This window comes from Pinus tabuliformis, chromosome 3_2 (genome assembly GCF_031772625.1).
Source record: "Pinus tabuliformis cultivar Carrire ecotype Pingquan chromosome 3_2, CPIR1, whole genome shotgun sequence".
NCBI lineage: Eukaryota > Viridiplantae > Streptophyta > Pinopsida > Pinales > Pinaceae > Pinus > Pinus tabuliformis.
In genome coordinates, this window is record NC_142302.1 from 285,638,326 (window position 1) to 285,661,243 (window position 22,918).

Below are 22,918 nucleotides of genomic sequence, written 5' to 3' on the forward strand. Positions count from 1 at the left end.
TATTACTCACAAAAACATTTCAAAGTAAAAGAAATCTTACACATTCTAAAGTTTATTCTAGCACAAACACAATCACATTGCCAAAAACAACATTGCAATGTGAAAGATATCTAGCATACGCTTGATTTACTTCTAGCACAAACAAAAGCACATTGCCAACAATAATATTGTAGGGGAAACCAAATCCAACAACTTCTATCAAAAACACAATCACATTTCTAATAACAACGTCGCGAGGTAAAATAAATTTAACGCGTGCTAGCTTTACATGTAGCATAAATACAAGCATACTACCAAAAACAACATTTCATGCCAGAAGAAATCTAGTGCATGTTATATTTCCTTCTAACACAAACAAAAGCACGTCACCAAGGTGAAGGAAATCTAACACGTGTTAGATTTCCTTCTATAATAAACAACCAAATTGAAAACAACAATATTGCATAGCAAACGAAATCTAGCACAACTTCTAGCCCAAACACAAGCACAACATTTCCAATAACATTGCCAAGGTGAAGGAAATCTAACACTTGCTAGATTTCCTTTTATCATAAACAACCAAATTGACAACAACAATATTGCAAAGAAAAAGAAATCTAGCATAGTTTCTAGCCCAAACACAAGCACGCTTCCAATAAAAATATTGCAAGGTGAAAGAAATTTAACGCATGTTAGCTTTACATGTGGCACACATACAAGAAAACTACCAACAACAACATTGCATGCCAAAAGAAATGTATTGCGTGTTATTTTTCTTTTTAACACAAATCAACAAAGTGTAATGGTGATTCTCTATTGTGAAGACTCATATTAAAAGTGGTGTAATGCTAATAAGACCAATGCAGCTACTGCCAAGATACCAATGTAAAGTTTCATTGTTCAAAAGTTTAGGGCCTCCTTGGTAAAACCATGCATGTCATATTCAGTGACTATGGCATACTCTGAGGTAGATTCAGTAATAAATTTTGTGCATCAATAGAGTTTTGGCATTTTCTGGCTAAGTTAAGGCACCAACACCACAACTGTTATGAATCACCTAGTCAGGTCTCAAGAGAGAGCTTCTTTTGTCTCATCACTATATCAATCCATGAAATGGTGGAGAGCCTAACAACCTTCTCTTTTAATCACTCAAGCTAGACCAAATTGACAAGTTGTATTCCTACCTAACCAAACATTTTCCATGTTTTTGCTTCCTCATAAAAAGATAGCAATCTAGGGGTTATCCTGAAGCAAAATGTACCTTTCGACAGACTATGTTAACACCTTTTTTTAGGAGATTAACCCACTAGCCTTTGTTCTATAGTACAAATAAAATCGGTCACACTTTCACATTTTATTTGGATTTTATTTTCACCCATATGTAGTAGCATTGTGCTGACCAATACGTTGGCTGCCTCCTTCCTGTCTCTCGGCACCTCCTTCCTGTGTCTATCGGCACCTCCTGTGACTTAGGTTCTCTCGGCTGACAGGCACCTTGTGGGACTGATGGGCTCTCGACTGCTTGGCAGTGACCGGTGTATGGGCTCTTCTCAGCTCTCGTCAATGATATACGGCAATGAGGTTCAATGGGTAGTTCATCAAGGCTTTAGCCTACGAGTTGAGTGATGGTTTGTTGGCCCGGCTGCCCTTTGAGACCTTATCGTTTCTCCTCGACTTACAGGATTGGATGCCGCTCCTTCTTTCTAAACCCTAAAATTGAAGTCGATCAATAAAAACAATGTGTTGGTTCGCTTGAAGCCCCTCTTAAAAAGTAATGCAGTTCTAATAGTCAATATTGACATGGTTGGTCAATCTTTTTCTATGGAATAGATTTATGACGACAGGAAAATTATAGAAGTATCGATAGTCATAGAAAATGAATTTGCAGAGAGATTGGGAAGACCAAATCAAGTTCCCACATCCATTGGCCTGTTGAAAACATCCCAACATGAGGACTCAGATACATATCTTGGAAAGGAATCTTCAAATGGAACCCGATCCAAAAAAAAATAGACAAACGTAAAAGAAATCGATCAAGAACCAGGAACAGATACAAAAACTCATTATGGGTATTGATATATATTGGGATAATGTGGTAAAGATGAAGCATAAGGTATTGGTGGGCCACTGGGAACACATTAGGATGTCTAGTGGACAAATGAAAGAATGGGTGCAGAAATGTTGGTTCTGTATTGTTGGAAATAGACCGAAGGTAAGCATGCTCCTCAATAGTTGGTTTGGATTCCACTTCATGACAGTGGAAGATGCAGATAGGATTGGCTCAATCTCATGTGTGAAAGGTAGGGGATTTTTATGCTTGTAGAATTAGACAGTCGGATTTAATCCTATTAAAGAAGATCCCCAGCGAAAATACATATGGGTTAAACTCCCTAGCCTTCCTTTGGAACTATGGACCAAGAAGGAAATCATGGAAATTGCCAACAAGATAGGAAAATTCTATTATGTCGATGAAGGGAGTGCTGGCCTTCTAGAAAAATGAGTAGCATGGTTTTTCATTGAACCAGATTCCATAAAAGGTCTCTCGGCTACCCTTGATATCTATTAGAGTACACAATCTATCATAAAACGAGTGGATTACTGGGGAATCCCTTTTAGATGTTTGGGATGCCATAATACCATACATCTAATAGCGAAATTCCTACGTATACTTGGTTGGGATGACATCAAAATGTATGGTAAGGCTATAGGCATAAATCAGAATCATATTTTTCCCAAGAAAGAACATGCCCCTTGGGAGCTGCCAAATGAAGTGTAGGTGCCTACGCTAGAATAAGTTCCTATAAACAATAGTAGTAGAAAGGATAACAGTATGTCGACTCTAGGAATTAATACTCAAGAAATAGATTCCCAAGATAGGCCATATGGACGGGGAAACTTGGCGAATAATGAGAAGAGAAGCTTAATATGACTAAGATGGAGCAATTAAGATGACAAAGTGAGCAGAAAAGAAGGATCATGCACAGAAATGAAGAACAAGATGAGTGAGAATGAAAAAGGATGAAGAAATATCAACAGATAAATAGTTGCTTAGCAAGCAAAGGTGGAAGATTTCAGATTCAAGTAGTATCTTTGGTTGTTAGTTGTAATTGGTTCCCAGTAAATGCATATATTCGTTTGCCCAGAACAACAAAAAAAAACTGTTATTTGTTTGCATCAATTTACTAAGCAATGGTATATCATCATAAATATATGATGTTTTCCTAGAAATTTGGAGCACCTCCTCACAGATTGGTTTTGCACAGATTGGTTTTGCCAATAGTTGGCAAAACCTCCTCAAATATATCCTTTTTTCACTTTCACTAGAATTATTTGTCATGTTTCATATGTTTCAGATGTGTGAAGTAATTTAGTCCTGACATGCTGAATTCTCAGTTCACATATCCTAGATTTAAGTTTTGGATGTGGATGAATGAAATGCGTTTAAGGTTATCATCTCAATCCATATAGTGACTTGGCATCTCTTTTCAGCAGAAGAGGTCCACTGCTTCTGCATAAATGCCTTACATTCTACATTCACATTGCACTGCTTTTAGTGCACTTGATGGTTTAAGACTCAAATGTTTCTTTGATATGCTTGACTTTAAAGACGTTCGGTGGAGTTCTTATTATTCTGAGAGATTAGTTTAATGCAGGGACTTAGCTTTCTTAGGTTAGGGTTGAATTTACGAATGCTTGGTAAACATCATAACATGCTCAAGGAAATACCAATGGGCTACCTAATATCCAAGAGTTTCTAGTATTAAGAGGACTTATAGACAATATACTAGTATTAACGTTTATGTTGGTCCCATACTTTCTTGTTCTCAATCTTATATGCAAAATGAACTCCTTAAGAAAATCATTTCTGTCTGAGAGAATGCAGATTCTGTAATTTTCTAGTCAACCTGATTCCTATTGCTTCGGTTTCCAACTATTAATGAAGATGGTTTCGTCCAAAACATTCCTGGCACCTCAATGTTCCTTTAACAATTGAATGAGCAGCTATTCAATTAAACAGCAAGGCTCTCAAGCAGCATTCCCCTTCGAAACAACACTTGCCCTAGCTCATGTTTGCCAACCATCAAAACTACTCTTGAATGCATTGTAGTCCAGCACTCTTCCTTAAGACTCAGATACAAAGAAATATACTCTCCAGCATTAACACAAAACAGACTCACTTTACTTCTTCCTCTACATTACCCAAGCATTGACATAAAATGTAATTATATTCAACAACAGCAACAAATTAAATGTCCCTGAGGAAAGGAACAGTGTACATATTCAAACAAAAACCAGCACTCCAATGCCATTAATAAAGAGATAAACAGCCAGTGGGTTCACTTGTAATTAATTCCCAACATCCATTAGAGCAGTCTCATAATATTTTAATAGTTTTTCCTCCACACACAAGATAGCACTACAGAAGGTTTGTGCTTTACCCAAATGACAACACTGTCAGGTGCACTGAAGACATTGTAGGCTTGCTTATGCAATGGAAACATATCATATTTAATGACTCAAGCAAGCTCAGGAGGCAATCAAGAATTAAATTCTAAATCTTAAAAAAATGAACTTCTCAGAATCATGTTTCTTTTGGCTTCCATTCTGTCAAAATTTCAGACTCCAGTCACTATCTCTCTGGGTTTAGTATGGTTACAGGAGTGCAAAACCAATCTGTGACAGTTCCAACTATTGGCCTTCTAGGTTGGAGTTCCAACTGTTATTGTCTGCTAGAATTTTATAATTAATATTACAGAGGCAGAGTCAAGGTGCTTATGCACCAAAGTGCCAAAGTGTACTCTGCTTATGTAGAATAACAGTCAATAAATAGGAACTCATCTACAGTCATACAAGAGATCGCAATGTTCAGAGAGCCAAAAGATTTCTAAGCACCTTCCAAGCAAAAGCTTAGCACACTTATACATCTAATGGGCATTACCATCCATGGATCATTGCTTCAACCAAACTACAGTAGTCAAACTTTCAACCCATTAGGTATGGCAGTCATAAAAACACCAAGTAATGGCATGGCTTACCAAAGAACAATTGCACTGCCATGACAGGAGAATCATTTGGCATGTGTTCAGACACATCCAGAGTTAATAGAAAGACAGTTTCCTATTCAGATTCTGGTTCTTCTGAACCCTCCTCAGTGTCGTCATCATCATGATTTTTATCATCTTCTTCCCCTTCAATATCTTCTTCAGTGTCAGGGGCATTATCGTTATTTCTTCTAAGTCCATGAAGCTGCCTGAAATCAGGGGCAACAATATCAAGCATCTCATTCAAAGCTTGGTGCTCATAGCTTTGCCGAGAAGCTAACTTGGGAGGTGGAGAATTTTGACTTCCTGCCACTGCATCTTCAGGCACTGTGTGTTGACACTTCAAGCTACTTAATAGTAGATCTTGCCTGGACCTAATATTCTCACCTGCTGCTGCAATCTGACTAGCATCAAAATCTTGATTAATTCCTTCATCACTGATCCTTCCTGTCCCTGGCTGTCTGTCATCACTCCGAAGAGATTCATTGTCGCCATGAACTGAACCAGCTGTACTGAATGCCCAACTACCAGCAACCTCTGATGCTAATAGATCAATTGTTACTATCGAATGCTTATCTCTCTTGTTTCTAGCATCTATCTCATCTCTATGCTGCTGACTGACAGGAGATTGACTCTGCCTCTCCCCATTTAACAAGTTTCCAATAGGATGGGATGTTCTCACCAAATGCTGGCCACTGTTATATGTATCAGGTAATCTTTTTGGTTCAGCACCAGTCCTGGTGTTTAATGTTTCCCCTTGATTTTCACCAGCTAAGTCTGTCCTCACCCATTCCATTGGAGCTTGTTCTTCATCTTCAAGTTGCATTGTTTCTCCTCCCAAACCCCCTTCACCATCTCTTACTTCATCATCCTCCTGAACCGTTTCTCTTAGATTCTTGTTTGATTTGGCAGGCTCATTCCCCATAGGATATGTACAAAACTCGATCCTTCTACATCCACTTGTGCTTTCAAGCAACTGAGCTGCATCTGCTTCTGCACCAAGGAATTTTAGTTTCCGATCATAATGCAATCTTTTTGGAATGGAATGGTGAACAAGAAGCCAAGGAATTACCATTCAAGTTCAATCAAGTATGGCTACAAGATAAATATTTAGTGGACCTGATTAAGATATCTTGGATGAGGCCTTTAGGGATAATGAAAAATAAAATGATGTATCAGGTCACTCAAAAACTGCACAGGCTAAAGTCAAAGGTTAAGACATGCATCATCAAGTGCAAGAAGACACTCTCTCGGGAGTTTTCTATTATAGATAAAGAGATTTCAGAATTGATGGACCCTACAAGGCCTAATTTCCTATCTGAACAAAGCAAAAATACAATATTGGAGCTCTCTAAATTATCAGGCAGAGGAATGGAGACAAAAAATAAAAATGACGCGGGTTTCTAGGGGAGATAATAATACTAAGTACTTTCATAAGATAGCTTCCAAAAGAAAAAATTCCGACACAATCTGGTATATTAGAAATATGGACAATATAATACTAACTACTCAGAAAGACATCCTACAGGAAGTTGTAAGCCATTTTAGTAATCATTGGATTGGCTGGGAATCACATTCTTCCTCCCCCAATCATCCAGTTTCTTCACAGGCATGAGCTGTTCACTCTTGCTGATATTGGCTGCCAACAATCTGTCATTTCCTCCTCTTCCAGTTGGCCACATGCTGAAAATTTGGCTCTTCTGATGGAGCTCAATGTCAAATGGGAAAATTACAGATCTCATCTCTATCACGCAGATATTGCTCTGTCTAAGAGGGCAGATAGGCATTCTTGGGGCGGTCTTTCTCATGGAGGAGAAATCTCTACCAAAGAAACATACAAGTACATATACAACATGCAAAGGTAGGGGAAGAAAATCAACCATATGAAAAGTATGGTGAAGATCACGCTTTCCTTGCTGATAATTTAAATCCTGAAAACACTTTTGAGGTCACAGAAATACAGTTCATTAAACTAATCCTATTTTCACAGACACTGAAAGTAAGGGAGCTGTAGACTTTCATGGTAATACACCTGGCACCTCAGCATTTCATTGTGAGTTTGAGTAGGAATAACGTAACCCCCATGTTGCACTTTGATGTAGACCATGACTTTGTCCTTTCTTTCTTTTGCTTAAATATTTGGTTTTTCCTTTCTTTCCAAAGCATTGACATGACAAAACTACGGGAAATAATCCACTCTCTATTTTGAACTGGACTATTGAATATGCTGGATCTATGAGGGAGTACAAGTATAAAAAACTGTTGAAGTTACAGTACAAGGATCCAAAAGGCAGTCAACTATGCATCCAAATATGTTCAATGGAAGGACATACATTCAATATATGCTCCATAGAATATTCATAATTCCAACATAAAGTACAAAGTCAGGGGCCCTAAAATCCATTTTTCCTGATTTGATCCCATGTGAGGATCTTACGTCATCCAACTAGCCAAAGGAATTGAGGACCATGGGAAAACACCATTCATCTAGATTTTCTTCCAAATGGGATCCTAGTGGATGTCTTGATGACCAACTATAAGAGAGTAGGATTCCTTGAGAGTAAACATCCCTTTGGTTTGAGAACCTCACCAGAGTTTGTCTTCATCCTGAGCATTGGATATTTTTCATTTTTGAAGCTCATGAGCTAAAATAGGCCAGGGAGAGAAAGATGGATGTGATTGCCAATCTTCAACTGTTTTCCATTCCTTCCATAGCCTAGGGGATTGAATCAGTTTCTAAAATTCTTCTACAGTAAGACCCTGATGCTTTGAAGTAAATGTTATTAAATCTCTAGGATTAACAATCCCTCAATTGTGGCATCTATTGCCAAGAATCTTTTGAGAATAATGTAGTCACTAGTGTGACCATTCCAGGTCTCTCAAAAAACATGACTTTGAATTAAGGTCTAGTTGGCCTGTGGCAAATTTCATATGGAAGATCTTAGAGGATGCTTGGTTGCTTGCAACTTTTTCAATTGAGAAGAGTGGCCATATTTCATATCCCATATTTGTTTCTAGAGTTCATCTCTAACCGAAGTCAATCCCAACATAATTTCTCTTCCAATGCTTTGTTTAGGATCCCCAAGTCTCTAAAGCCCCACTCAATTTAGGATACAAAGCTTCTCTCAGGATTTATATCAAAATTTCTGAAATATGGGCAACAACTACCATTAATAACTTACCTTTTGCAGTGACCACTATCTTTATATCCCTCCAGACATGAATTCAAGATAGTTTTTGAACCCAAATTTTGACAAAATCAGATCAATAGATAAGTATAACTATGCACCCAATCACAGGAGAAGAAACTATTTAAAAAACTAAAGCAACTACAACTGATACTGGAGTTTAAAAATTCTTTGACATCAATTATCAGACCATCATATGACTGGAGGTGTGTCCTTTGTGATGCCTAAGGTCTATTGTTAGACATACATTACTGGTTCTTGGTCCAATCATGTTGGTATTCAAGACCATAACCTTGATTTTCCTGCGATCCAAATAGGAGCGTGCTTAGAGAATGTGCAACCCCAACAAGAAATCACAGAGTTTCATTCATTGTGGACACTTGTAATATTATGGCAAGACATATAAGATCAACAAATTACAGATCTCATCTCTATCACGCAGATATTGCTCTGTCTAAGAGGGCAGATAGGCATTCTTGGGGCGGTCTTTCTCATGGAGGAGAAATCTCTACCAAAGAAACATACAAGTACATATACAACATGCAAAGGTAGGGGAAGAAAATCAACCATATGAAAAGTATGGTGAAGATCACGCTTTCCTTGCTGATAATTTAAATCCTGAAAACACTTTTGAGGTCACAGAAATACAGTTCATTAAACTAATCCTATTTTCACAGACACTGAAAGTAAGGGAGCTGTAGAATTTCATGGTAATACACTTGGCACCTCAGCATTTCATTGTGAGTTTGAGTAGGAGTAATGTAACCCCCATGTTGCACTTTGATGTAGACCATGACTTTGTCCTTTCTTTCTTTTGCTTAAATATTTGGTTTTTAACTTTTTCCTTTCTTTCCAAAGCATTGACATGACAAAACTACGGGAAATAATCCACTCTCTATTTTGAACTGGACTATTGAATATGCTGGATCTATGAGGGAGTACAAGTATAAAAAACTGTTGAGGTTACAGTACAAGGATCCAAAAGGCAGTCAACTATGCATCCAAATATGTTCAATGGAAGGACATACATTCAATATATGCTCCATAGAATATTCATAATTCCAACATAAAGTACAAAGTCAGGGGCCCTAAAATCCATTTTTCCTGATTTGATCCCATGTGAGGATCTTACGTCATCCAACTAGCCAAAGAAATTGAGGACCATGGGAAAACACCATTCATCTAGATTTTCTTCCAAATTGGATCCTAGTGGATGTCTTGATGACCAACTATAAGAGAGTAGGATTCCTTGAGAGTAAATATCCCTTTGGTTTGAGAACCTCACCAGAGTTTGTCTTCATCCTGAGCATTGGATATTTTCATTTTTGAAGCTCATGAGCTAAAATAGGCCAGGGAGAGAAAGATGGATGTGATTGCCAATCTTCAACTGTTTTCCATTCCTTCCATAGCCTAGGGGATTGAATCAGTTTCTAAAATTCTTCTACAGTAAGACCCTGATGCTTTGAAGTAAATGTTATTAAATCTCTAGGATTAACAATCCCTCAATTGTGGCATCTATTGCCAAGAATCTTTTGAGAATAATGTAGTCACTAGTGTGACCATTCCAGGTCTCTCAAAAAACATGACTTTGAATTAAGGTCTAGTTGGCCTGTGGCAAATTTCATATGGAAGATCTTAGAGGATGCTTGGTTGCTTGCAACTTTTTCAATTGAGAAGAGTGGCCATATTTCATATCCCATATTTGTTTCTAGAGTTCATCTCTAACCCGAAGTCAATCCCAACATAATTTCTCTCCCAATGCTTTGTTTAGGATCCCCAAGTCTCTCAATCCTAAAGCCCCACTCAATTTAGGATACAAAGCTTCTCTCAGGATTTATATCAAAATTTCTGAAATATGGGCAACAACTACCATTAATAACTTACCTTTTGCAGTGACCACTATCTTTATATCCCTCCAGACATGAATTCAAGATAGTTTTTGAACCCAAATTTTGACAAAATCAGATCAATAGATAAGTATAACTATGCACCCAATCACAGGAGAAGAAACTATTTAAAAAACTAAAGCAACTACAACTGATACTGGAGTTTAAAAATTCTTTGACATCAATTATCAGACCATCATATGACTGGAGGTGTGTCCTTTGTGATGCCTAAGGTCTATTGTTAGACATACATTACTGGTTCTTGGTCCAATCATGTTGGTATTCAAGACCATAACCTTGATTTTCCTGCGATCCAAATACGAGCATGCTTAGAGAATGTGCAACCCCAACAAGAAATCACAGAGTTTCATTCATTGTGGACACTTGTAATATTATGGCAAGACATATAAGATCAACAAATTACAGATCTCATCTCTATCACGCAGATATTGCTCTGTCTAAGAGGGCAGATAGGCATTCTTGGGGCAGTCTTTCTCATGGAGGAGAAATCTCTACCAAAGAAACATACAAGTACATATACAACATGCAAAGGTAGGGGAAGAAAATCAACCATATGAAAAGTATGGTGAAGATCACGCTTTCCTTGCTGATAATTTAAATCCTGAAAACACTATTGAGGTCACAGAAATACAGTTCATTAAACTAATCCTATTTTCACAGACACTGAAAGTAAGGGAGCTGTAGACTTTCATGGTAATACACTTGGCACCTCAGCATTTCATTGTGAGTTTGAGTAGGAATAACGTAACCCCCATGTTGCACTTTGATGTAGACCATGACTTTGTCCTTTCTTTCTTTTGCTTAAATATTTGGTTTTTCCTTTCTTTCCAAAGCATTGACATGACAAAACTACGGGAAATAATCCACTCTCTATTTTGAACTGGACTATTGAATATGCTGGATCTATGAGGGAGTACAAGTATAAAAAACTGTTGAAGTTACAGTACAAGGATCCAAAAGGCAGTCAACTATGCATCCAAATATGTTCAATGGAAGGACATACATTCAATATATGCTCCATAGAATATTCATAATTCCAACATAAAGTACAAAGTCAGGGGCCCTAAAATCCATTTTTCCTGATTTGATCCCATGTGAGGATCTTACGTCATTCAACTAGCCAAAGGAATTGAGGACCATGGGAAAACACCATTCATCTAGATTTTCTTCCAAATGGGATCCTAGTGGATGTCTTGATGACCAACTATAAGAGAGTAGGATTCCTTGAGAGTAAACATCCCTTTGGTTTGAGAACCTCACCAGAGTTTGTCTTCATCCTGAGCATTGGATTATTTTCATTTTTGAAGCTCATGAGCTAAAATAGGCCAGGGAGAGAAAGATGGATGTGATTGAATCAGTTTCTAAAATTCTTCTACAGTAAGACCCTGATGCTTTGAAGTAAATGTTATTAAATCTCTAGGATTAACAATCCCTCAATTGTGGCATCTATTGCCAAGAATCTTTTGAGAATAATGTAGTCACTAGTGTGACCATTCCAGGTCTCTCAAAAAACATGACTTTGAATTAAGGTCTAGTTGGCCTGTGGCAAATTTCATATGGAAGATCTTAGAGGATGCTTGGTTGCTTGCAACTTTTTCAATTGAGAAGAGTGGCCATATTTCATATCCCATATTTGTTTCTAGAGTTCATCTCTAACCCGAAGTCAATCCCAACATAATTTCTCTCCCAATGCTTTGTTTAGGATCCCCAAGTCTCTCAATCCTAAAGCCCCACTCAATTTAGGATACAAAGCTTCTCTCAGGATTTATATCAAAATTTCTGAAATATGGGCAACAACTACCATTAATAACTTACCTTTTGCAGTGACCACTATCTTTATATCCCTCCAGACATGAATTCAAGATAGTTTTTGAACCCAATTTTTGACAAAATCAGATCAATAGATAAGTATAACTATGCACCCAATCACAGGAGAAGAAACTATTTAAGAAACTAAAGCAACTACAACTGATACTGGAGTTTAAAAATTCTTTGACATCAATTATCAGACCATCATATGACTGGAAGTGTGTCCTTTGTGATGCCTAAGGTCTATTGTTAGACATACATTACTGGTTCTTGGTCCAATCATGTTGGTATTCAAGACCATAACCTTGATTTTCCTGCGATCCAAATAGGAGCATGCTTAGAGAATGTGCAACCCCAACAAGAAATCACAGAGTTTCATTCATTGTGGACACTTGTAATATTATGGCAAGACATATAAGATCAACAAATCAAAAAATCCACACACAAACAATAATTTGTTTGGGAGGCAAATCAACTATGAATTTTGTTAGCAAAGAAATTCTACACCTACAGTACATGAACAGTTTCAAGCAACCAAATAACAACCCATTTACAGTGGCAAATACCAAATAAATACCCAATCTAAGGTAATACCAAGTGTTTCATCTCTCATATGTGAGACAAGACACATCGACTCTAAAAACATGACAATAAGGATTTCAATTATTTTAGAATTTAGAAACTAGAACATCTACATGATACAAATTCAATCATACAACTAGTACTTACTAGTACTACATCAATGATGATCAAATGGCAAACACAAGAAGTTAGAACCACAAACTGTGGTCTTCTCATTAAGTCATAAAAATCAGAATGTAGAAAACATACAACATAGATATTGATTCAATGCTACTACAGATTGGAATGCCAATGGAAAATACAAAATAGCATGGACACTAGAACCATAGATGGAAGATTCTCATAGCCGATGACTATCAGTAGTCCTCCTCGATGCCATAATCATTAGAATTTGTGTATTACCATTGTTGTCTCACCCATCATCCTCCTTCTCTATACTTAATCCAATATATGCATTTGCTAGTGTGGAGAATGAACGCTCAAGAGGATAACCATCATCAAAAGTGACCAATTATAGCACTAGTCTAGAGGGAGTGCCCTAGGCTCTACACTGCACTAATGAAGAAGCCCTAGATGCGGGAGGAAAGGGAGATCTAGCACGGTGAAGGAAGCCCTAATGTTGCCCTATGGAGAAGCCCTAAATGCTGCCCTATGAAGAAGTAGTAATATGCAGCCATGGAAATGAAGGCAGAAACCCTGGCCGCAAGTCTAAGGAGAAGAGATGCCCTAAACCTAGTCGCTACGCTGCCTAATGGAGATGGCACCTCAACATCGTCCTAGAAGAAGTGCTCTACACATGGAATGCCCTTGCTATCATGAAAGGAAAAGCCCTTATCCTATATGCAGTCATAAAAGGAAAATCCCTTATCCCATACGCAGTCATGAGTGAAATAGCAATCAGTGAAGGCAGTTGGGAAAGGACAAAAGGATCCATGGATTCCTCATCCCTCTTCAAATTCGCCAAGGGTAAAGTCGAAGCAGAGCATATCATCAAAATGGCGCAGCGGAAGCTTCTGATGGCCTACCTACATATCACTTCAATGGGAAGTCCGGATCTCAGGGTGAAAGGAAAGGCAGATTACAATAAGTTCGGCCATTATGCGAAGGAATGTACAAATGGCAAGGACACATCTATTGATGAAGATAACAATCATTCCAAGGACATCTTCAATGATCGAAGGAATGACAGATAATGAAGGTCATCAAGGAAACGACTGACTCTTCAAAGAAAGCAAGGAACCCCAGGTATGAAGAATCAAATGTTGTTTCTGATAAGATAAAGAAGCGTTATCTTGTATTGGCCCTCTCCTTCAGATTCTGTGGGAAGCTAGCTTATTGATTATAGTGCTTCAAGGCACTTCATCGAATAGAAGGGTGCTCTCTTGAATTTGGTAAGAAACAATCGTGGGATTATATTTGGAGTCGATGCCACCTATCCCGAAAAGGGTGTAGGAAATGTTACCCCTCAATTGAATGAGGGTAACTCAATTCATTTACAGAATCTCTTTTATGTACCTGATCGCAAGAAGAACCTGGTGTCCATTTCGGCAACGGAAGTCAAAGGTTTCAGGGTGGCATTCATCGATGGGAAGGTACGTGTTTGAAAATAGAATTTTCAAAGATGCTTTTACTCATGGGTTCAGCATTGGCAATTTGTACCAAGTTGCAGGATGGTCCATCGGGGACCATGTTAGTTGACACATCTCATCTATAGCACCAAAGGTCTACTTATTGTGGGGCCTTACTCGATGTGAGTCAGATGGTGACTGGGATGCCTGAATACAAAAGGAGCATGAAGGTACATGTCTGAGATGTACCGAAGGAAAATCTTACAAAGGGACCATTCCCCTCATGTAGCAGGCTATGTCACAAGGTTCGCTGAATTTGAAGGTTCAGGTTTGAAATTCGGCGAACCTCAAAAAAAAAAATTGAAATTCGTTCAAGTTCACCGAACCTGAAATTTGAACCCAAAAGGCGAACCTAATCAAATTTGAACCTCATCCGAACACGAACCTGAACGCGAATTTGATCGATTTTTTTTAGGTTCGACTTAGGGTTTGCCACTTTTTTTTTACAGTTTTATTTGCCTGTTTACGTGAAAAACCATGGGCCGCATACTGCTTTTCTACAACGATTCCCGCCAATTTTTTCTTTATAAACAATGGCGCTCTAAGGATTTGGCACAAGCTGTGCCAGTCGGTCGAGTGAATAGAGTATTGAGTTAGCAGAGTGTTTGTATTGGCATAGCAGGAGTGCATTTGTATTGGCATATTGTTGTGCATTTTATTGCGCTGTGCAGTGTGAGCCTTGAGGAGATCGATGTAGTCCTGCAGCGGCATGCAGGCACCTTGCAAGTTCAGTCACTGCTAGTCGCTGATTACGCGGCTGCTTGAGCCCGTGCCCACTACCATGTGAGCCTATAAGCTATAGCCGTAGGCTGTGCAGTGTGAATCGTGATTTGTTGCACCTTCGTTCGAGCTTCAACGTTGACTGTAGTGTGCACGACTAGAACACGTTACACGTAACACAGGTATCGTCGACCCTCTAGTCCATCATATAATAACTTATAGTTATAGAATCTGAGCTAACGACTCAAAACTTTGGACATATATTAATATTCTACATTGCAATCATCTAAAAAAGGAAAAAATTCACGGTTGGTGTTGGGAGTTCATCTCAGTCAAAGATCGGTAAATCAAGTGGGACAGCTACATTAAATTCTCTTTGAAAGCCCATGTAGAAACAAGAAGTTGATGATGCTGTAGCTGATATGTTTTTTGAATCTGCAATTCCATTTAATGTGGCAAGAAGCCCTTACTTAATCAATGCGTGTAAGATGATGGCAAGTTTTGGTAAAGGATATGTCCCTCCTAGTTCTGAGACTATAAGGACCACTCTTTTGAAGAGGTCAAAAGAAAGGGTTACAAACAATTTGCAGAAGATCAAAGACTCTTGGAAGGAAACAGGGTGCACACTTTTATCAGATGGTTGGTCAGATATGAATCATAGACCTCTTATTAATGTGTTGGTTTATTGCCCTAAAGGGGTACTTTTTTTTAAAGTAGTTGATGCATCAGGGAATAAGAAGACCTCTGAATTTATTTTCAAGATTTTAGAGGAAGCTATTCTTGAGGTTGGAGAAGAAAATGTGGTCTAGTGCTTCAAATTGTGTCGGAGCAGGAAAAATGATCATGGATAAATACAGAAAAATATATTGGACACCTTGTGTTGCTCATTGTCTTGACTTATTGTTACATGACTTGGCAAAGTTTCCATGGATTAATGAGACAGTTCGGAGGGGGAAAAAATTTCTCACTTCATATTTAACCATCAACTCACATTGAGCTTGTACAAGAATAATGCATCTAGAGAGTTGCTCGGGCCTTGTGACACCAGGTTTGCCACATATTATATTACTATCAAAAGGCTAGTTGAAGAAAAAGGGAGTATAAGAGGTGTTTTTTACAACACAAAAGGCTACTAAAAGAAACAGAAACAAACACACCATATGACACCGTTATTTTTGGACCAATGTACCCGGAAAAACCCAATGCGGGAAAACCAGTGCAGCTATCTGAGGGTTTTTTTTACTAAGCAATATAAGAGTACAATCTGGGTGTCAAAACTGGCCTACCCAACAGAGAATTTCCTTAGCAGTAATACCTCACAGTTTCTCACAGATCTCCTGGCTGAAACCTCAGATAATCATTCCGGCAGCTCCTCAGCACAAAATTGCACTGAAACCCCAGCGTCTGCCCAATCTGCACTGCGTCAGCCTCTCCTTGCCCAGCGTTGGCCCTGCGTCAGCCTATCTAGGCCTGTGTCAGCCCCAGGAGGCCCTGCATTAGCTCTCTAGGCCTCTGCGTCAAATACGCTGGCCTCTCTGGGCCTCTGCGTCAAATACGCTGCCCTCTATGGCTTGAAGCAAATCACTGCGGGTTTGATATGAGAGGATTGATAATTGTCAGATGAAGCTGAGATTCACTAAGAGTGAAGCCAATTCAAACCATTGTTTGAAGATTGTGGATGATAGACCTCTCATACCGACACCTTCTAAGAACGACCTATTTCTGATAGGTGCAGACCCTCTCACTTGCAAAAGTAAGAGAGAGTTGGATTCTGAATGTGGAATGGTAAACTGCAAGATCATGACTACCTCGAGGATATTAACTTTCAGAAGTTATATTGTGATGTCGGACCAGATTTGGGAAATGCCTCTAAGTTTCATAAACTCATTTGCATTGATGTTCTTTGTGAACTTTCGTCCGTATATATGTTTTATAGTTAGCATGGTGAGCTCATATTTGGTTGAGCCTCACTAGATTGGTGCCAAGAATCTTTTGAGATATCTTCGGAGCACAATCTCTCATGGATTGAGATTCACTGCCTGAAATATGAAGCTGCATGATTATTCGAATGTTGACTGGGCAGGCAATGGGGAGGATCACCAAAGAACTTCTCAGTGCTAGTTCTCCTTGGATTTTGCTTCGATATCATGGATGAGCAAGAAGCAGAAGTCGATTGCTTTAAGCACAGCCGAGACCGAATACATAGCTACGAGTATGATCTTGTGACGTTGCCTGGTTGTGGAAGCTCTTCAGTGTGTTGTTTGTACACATGATGAATACCACTGTGATCCTCTATGACAACCAGGGGGGATTCGATTGTTGAGAAATCCTGTATTCGATGATTGCTCCAGTAGATAGACATCAGATACTAACTTATATAGAATATGGTAAGTCGATGAGCGAGGAGGCTCCATCGTATTGAGACTGATGTACAGGTTGCAAACATTTTGTCAAAGCCCAGGGGAAAGGTCAAATCTGTGACTTTCCCGAACAACCTGGAGTCGTTGAGAGACCTTCGTATATATTACTATCAAAAGGCTAGTTGAAGAAAAAGGGAGTATAAGAGGTGTTTTTTACAACACAAAAGGCTACTAAAAGGCTACTAAAAGAAACAGAAACAAACACACCATATGACACCGTTATTTTTGGACCAATGTCCCCGGAAAAACCCAATGCGGGAAAACCGGTGCAGCTATCTGAGGGATTTTTTTACTAAGCAATATAAGAGTACAATCTGGGTGTCAAAACTGGCCTACCCAACAGAGAATTTCCTTAGCAGTAATACCTCACAGTTTCTCACAGATCTCCTGGCTGAAACCTCAGATAATCATTCTGGCAACTCCTTAGCACAAAATTGCACTAAAACCCCAGCGTCTGCCCAATCTGGATTGCGTCAGCCTCTCCTTGCCCAGCGTTGGCCCTGCGTCAGCCTATCTAGGCCTGTGTCAACCCCAGGAGGCCCTGCGTTAGCTCTCTAGGCCTCTGCGTCAAATACGCTGGCCTCTCTGGGCCTCTGCATCAAATACGCTGCCCTCTATGGCTTGAAGCAAATCACCCCGGGTTTGATATGAGAGGATTGATAATTGTCAGATGAAGCTGAGATTCACTAAGAGTGAAGCCAATCCAAACCATTGTTTGAAGATTGTGGATGATAGACCTCTCATACCGACACCTTCAAAGAACGACCTATTTCTGATAGGTGCAGACCCTCTCACTTGCAAAAGTAAGAGAGAGTTGGATTCCGGATGTGGAATGGTAAACTGCAAGACCGTGACTACCTCGAGGATCTTAACTTTCAGAAGTTATATTGTGATGATGCTAGACCAGATTTGGGAAATGCCTCTAAGTTTCATAAACTCATTTGCATTGATGTTCTTGGTGAACTTTTGTCCGTATATATGTTTTATAGTTAGCATGGTGAGCTCATATTTGGTTGAGCCTCACTAGATTGGTGCCAAGAACCTTTTGAGATATCTTCGGAGCACAATCTCTCATGGATTGAGATTCACTGCCTGAAATATGAAGCTGCATGATTATTCGAATGTTGACTGGGCAGGCTATGGGGAGGATCACTAGAGAACTTCTCAGTGCTAGTTCTCTTTGGATTCTGCTTCGATATCATGGATGAGCAAGAAGCAGAAGTCGATTGCTATAAGCACCGCCGAGACCGAATACATAGCTACGAGTATGATCTTGTGTGACGTTGCCTGGTTGTGGAAGCTCTTCAGTGCGTTGTTTGTACAAATGATGAATAACACTGTGATCCTCTGTGACAACCAGGGGGGATTCGATTGTTGAGAAATCCTGTATTCGATGATTGCTCCAGTAGATAGACATCAAATACTAACTTATCTAGAATATGGTAAGTCGATGAGCGAGGAGGCTCCATCGCATTGAGACTGATGTACAGGTTGCAAACATTTTGTCAAAGCCCAGGGGAAAGGTCAAATTTGTGACTTTCCCGAACAACCTGGAGTCGTTGAGAGACCTTCGTATAAGGGTCCTGCATGTTGCATGCATTGAGCTCTGGGAGATCTAAGGGGTTTGGGGTACTTACTGGAGCAACACACGACCATAGGGCAACTCACCCTCCCCTAATGGTGCACTGTGTACAAGATGAATAGCTTAGCCTTCCCTTGTAATACCCCAAGGTGACTTTGGGATAGGATGATTCATTCTCCTGTGAGCCAGGATGATTAGTTCTCCTGTAGGATAGATGATCAATTCCCCTATCGAGGCATCCTACCCATGCAATCTGAGACTCATTGGAAGTACCTCTCATCTGATTAATGAGCAGGGAAATGGGGTTAGGGACCATAGTAGTATTATCGATGACAGCAAGATGTATGGTGCAACAGTGGTGCAACAGTATGGACAACAAGATGTATGATGCAGCAATGGTGCAGCAGAATGGACAACAAAATGTATGCTGCAACAATGGTGCAGCAGTATGGATAGCAAGAAGTTTGTTGCAGCAGTGGGACAACAATGCTACATGGTGCTGCAATGATACAGCAATGGGACAGCAAAGGCAACTTGGTGCAGTATGGTGCAGCATATGTTACAAAAATGAGACAACAATGGTCAATGGCATATAGTGCACAACGGGACAGCAATGGTACAATGGTACAACATGGGACAACTAGTATTTAGTGTGGCAAATTCATGGTGTTGTTATGGTATGGCAAAGCACAATGAGACAACCATGACATAGTGCAGTAGTGGCACAACGGGACAGCCATGACATAGTGCAGCAGTGGCACAATAGGACAGTCTTGTCAAGAGGTGTAGGATTCATCTAAAGAGCCCTTTAGGACAGCCTTGGAGGAGCCCTAGTTGCTGTACAACATGCCCTAGCCGCAAGCCTTATATGCTATCCTAAAGGGATTAAATCACAGTGAAGAGAGGCTCCTTCGATGTCCCAAAAGAAGGCTCTTCATCACAGCAAGGAGGCTTCCATGCGCTGTCAAAGGAAGCTCCAAAAGAGCCCTAGCTGCAGTCTTCTATTCACATCTAAGAGGCAGTCAAAGGGAGCCTAAATGAACCCCTAATCCACAATAAGAAATAGACTAAATACACAGTCCTAAAGGATGTGTTTTAGGTGTTGTTCAAGTAAGGAGACCTAGCGCGTCTTAGCGGTAGTCTTAAAGCCCAACCGCATTGAAGGGAGAAGTCTCTACAACTGTCTTATGAGGAGGACCTATACGCTGTCAAAAGAGGTTCTAACTTTGAGTTTTCTTCCAAGTCTAGGTACTTGTCTATGATTTATGGCACATATGCAAGCCTTGAAAGTGTGAGAATGTGCAAGAATAAACTCCTGGGATAAATACCCATTTGATTATAAGGACTTCTCTTACATTGATGTGAAAGTGTCAGCAAGGAAATTTGCAGATATCTTAACACAGAAACAAGCAATCACATTCCATTAAAATGCACTTAACTTTACATATGCCCAAAAGCAGAGGAAATAACTAAGCTGGAATCCGATCCAAGAAAATGCCCCATATTATCATCCTATGCTTAGTAACGCTTACAAGGAAATGGGTTGGGTATGTGTTTAAAGTCTGTACAATCAAAAAGAAAGAATCTAAAGGTAGCCCCAACAATCTGAACAGGCAACAGGATATCAGTTTACCAAGTTAATCTAATAATGTAGCACATATGGACTCATCTTGATATTGCTGCCTTGAGTTTACTAGCTATTTCACTTGTCAAAGCGAAGGATATTCCCTTCGATTATGTTTATACAATGGGCCAGTATCTTGAGCACTGAGGAATCAGATGAACGCAGCTGATTTTATCTCTCTAGAGGTAGCACTGGTGTATTCTAGCTGTGTAAATGTCATTTAATGAGGTTGCAACTTTTTACATATTACAAAAAAACGTGAATAAATGGCAAGATCATAAACAACCACACAAACGGCAACTGTTTTCCATTGAGAAGAATCTATATACCCCTCAATGTCCTGCAAGGCAAGGACATGGATTGAAAAGAATATATATACTCTTCTCAAAATATTCCTAGTTCTCCAAGTTGCAACCGAGCCTCAAGAACTCAACGGTTGCAAAGCATTGAAACCCATATTCTTGTACTCTGGTTTTCGTCATATGATTAAGACAATAAAAAAACTACACAAACATATGCATCCTATTGATAAAATCGGTATACCCCTATCAAGGTCTTGCAATGCAAGATCGGCTAGATTCAACCAGTTTTGGGTTTTGGTGTAGATATCCGTATACTGCTCAGCCACAACCAGTATTTTCTCCTTCATCGCTGTCTTAGCAAGTGCAGAAGTGCCAAGAACAAAATTTTTATGATTTTTTTGAAGTCCAATAGTCCCGGGTGTTTTAATATAATTTTAACCCTGAGATGACAGGTTATGACGAAATCTGCAACGACTGGGAATCCGGTAGGGTATACGACGGGATGTGATGATTCTCGCTGGAGTGGGAGGAAGCTGCTATGGTCCCTGTCTCTAATTTTGCCTGCAGTTTCTACACCCTATCTTCAAGGAGCTATTTTTTAAGAAAACAAAGAGAAAGCTAAAACACATACCTGTTTTGGGCAAAAACTATGGAAGATCGGCCTCACAGAAAAAATAGTAGTAAATGCAGAGCTGGTAAACCTGTCTTGGCTATTGCTCCTCAAAGCACACTGATCTGTCTGCTCAAAAGTTTTCCAAATCGTTGAATACCAGATATTATAGAGCCCACCTTGCCAAATATCATATAATAATATAAGACAGCTGGTTCAGAAAATAAGCTTTCCACTGGGTGTGAACCCTGACAGCCACACCTTAATCAATCGTTGGAAGAGAATGTTCAGGCGGTGGGACTTCGAGACAAGGAGAAACGAACAGCCGATTGGCGCCAAGCCCAAATTTTCCCACAAAATTTTAAATTTTCTCACAGAAATGTTTGAAAAGTCTATTTCATAATATTTTTTTAAAGGTTCATTTGCCAACAGTTCTATTAATTGAATTTTCCCATAAAATTGTTTGAAAAGTCTTCATCATAATAATTTTTTAAATGTTGATTTGCCAGCAGTTCTATTAATTTGTCCATTTATTTTATTAATACAAACCATATAATATTAACTAACCTGTGCATCCTATAAATTATATAAACATACATTTGCATTTTATAAACCATTCATTTTAGAGGCACCGGGAAGTGGTTTTGTATAATGTGCATAGTTTATATTATTGCTAAACCTTAAAAACCATTCATAGGCCTTAAGATGATAATGGTGTTTCTTCTTAGATGATGTCCAAGGCCCCAACAAAAGTCATCCTTGTTGGGCAAATCCTCACATTAACACCCATACAACATTTATATACCTATGGTTTATAATGCTGGCAAATAGTGCTCCTCATCACCTAATTGTGCAAAAAGCCCCAACTAACCTAGTCTAGGTTAGATGTCCTCGATATTAACATATTATCCTACATTATCTATTAGCTCATGGAGATAGAGGGTTCAAGGACTCTCACTTGATGGTTGGGGACTATAGTCCATCAAGAGGTCAAATGTCAGGCTAACTGTATTAAGGACACCTCAAGGTCAACCAACACGAATGCAATGTATTAGTTGTTCGTTATCGACCTATCAAAATGTCACAATATTGAGTAGTAGACATCAGTAAGTAGGACACTAGTCACCAACAAGAAACCTTGATAACGATAGAGTAATGATGTGATGAGTGGATGTGGACCCGGGGATATCGCATGTCAATTGTGTGGCAGTTGATTTGACATGCTAACGTCTCATTATGATGTGGCACCAATGTGGGTCTAGATGACATGGCATACCAATGTGGCAAGTGATATGGCATGTTGACATGGCAATGGAAGGTTGACTTGGCACCGAGGTGTTGTATAGGTGGTAACCATATAGTGACAACGTGGATGTTGGGCGTTTGGATGTTAAGATATCAACTAATTAGTATCAACTTTAATGGCATCTGACCACAGCATCCTGGGGGGAGATCTAAATTTTTCCTTAGGCTTCAGCGAACCCTGGGGTTCTTTGGCTCAGGTGGATGCCATCACCGAGTTCAT

At 39.3% G+C, this 22,918-nt stretch overlaps 1 protein-coding gene across 1 annotated transcript; it reads right to left on the reverse strand.

Annotated features, from left to right (window-relative positions):
• Positions 1 to 4,293: 4,293 nt before the first annotated feature.
• On the reverse strand, positions 4,294 to 21,728 carry LOC149180735 (uncharacterized). Its single transcript, XM_089416251.1, has 2 exons — positions 21,415 to 21,728; positions 4,294 to 6,014 (listed from the first exon to the last, which is right to left on the reverse strand). The coding sequence occupies exon 2, from the start codon at positions 5,944 to 5,946 to the stop codon at positions 5,098 to 5,100; it is 849 nt and encodes a 282-aa protein (XP_089272377.1). The 5' UTR covers positions 5,947 to 6,014; positions 21,415 to 21,728; the 3' UTR covers positions 4,294 to 5,097.
• Positions 21,729 to 22,918: the final 1,190 nt, after the last annotated feature.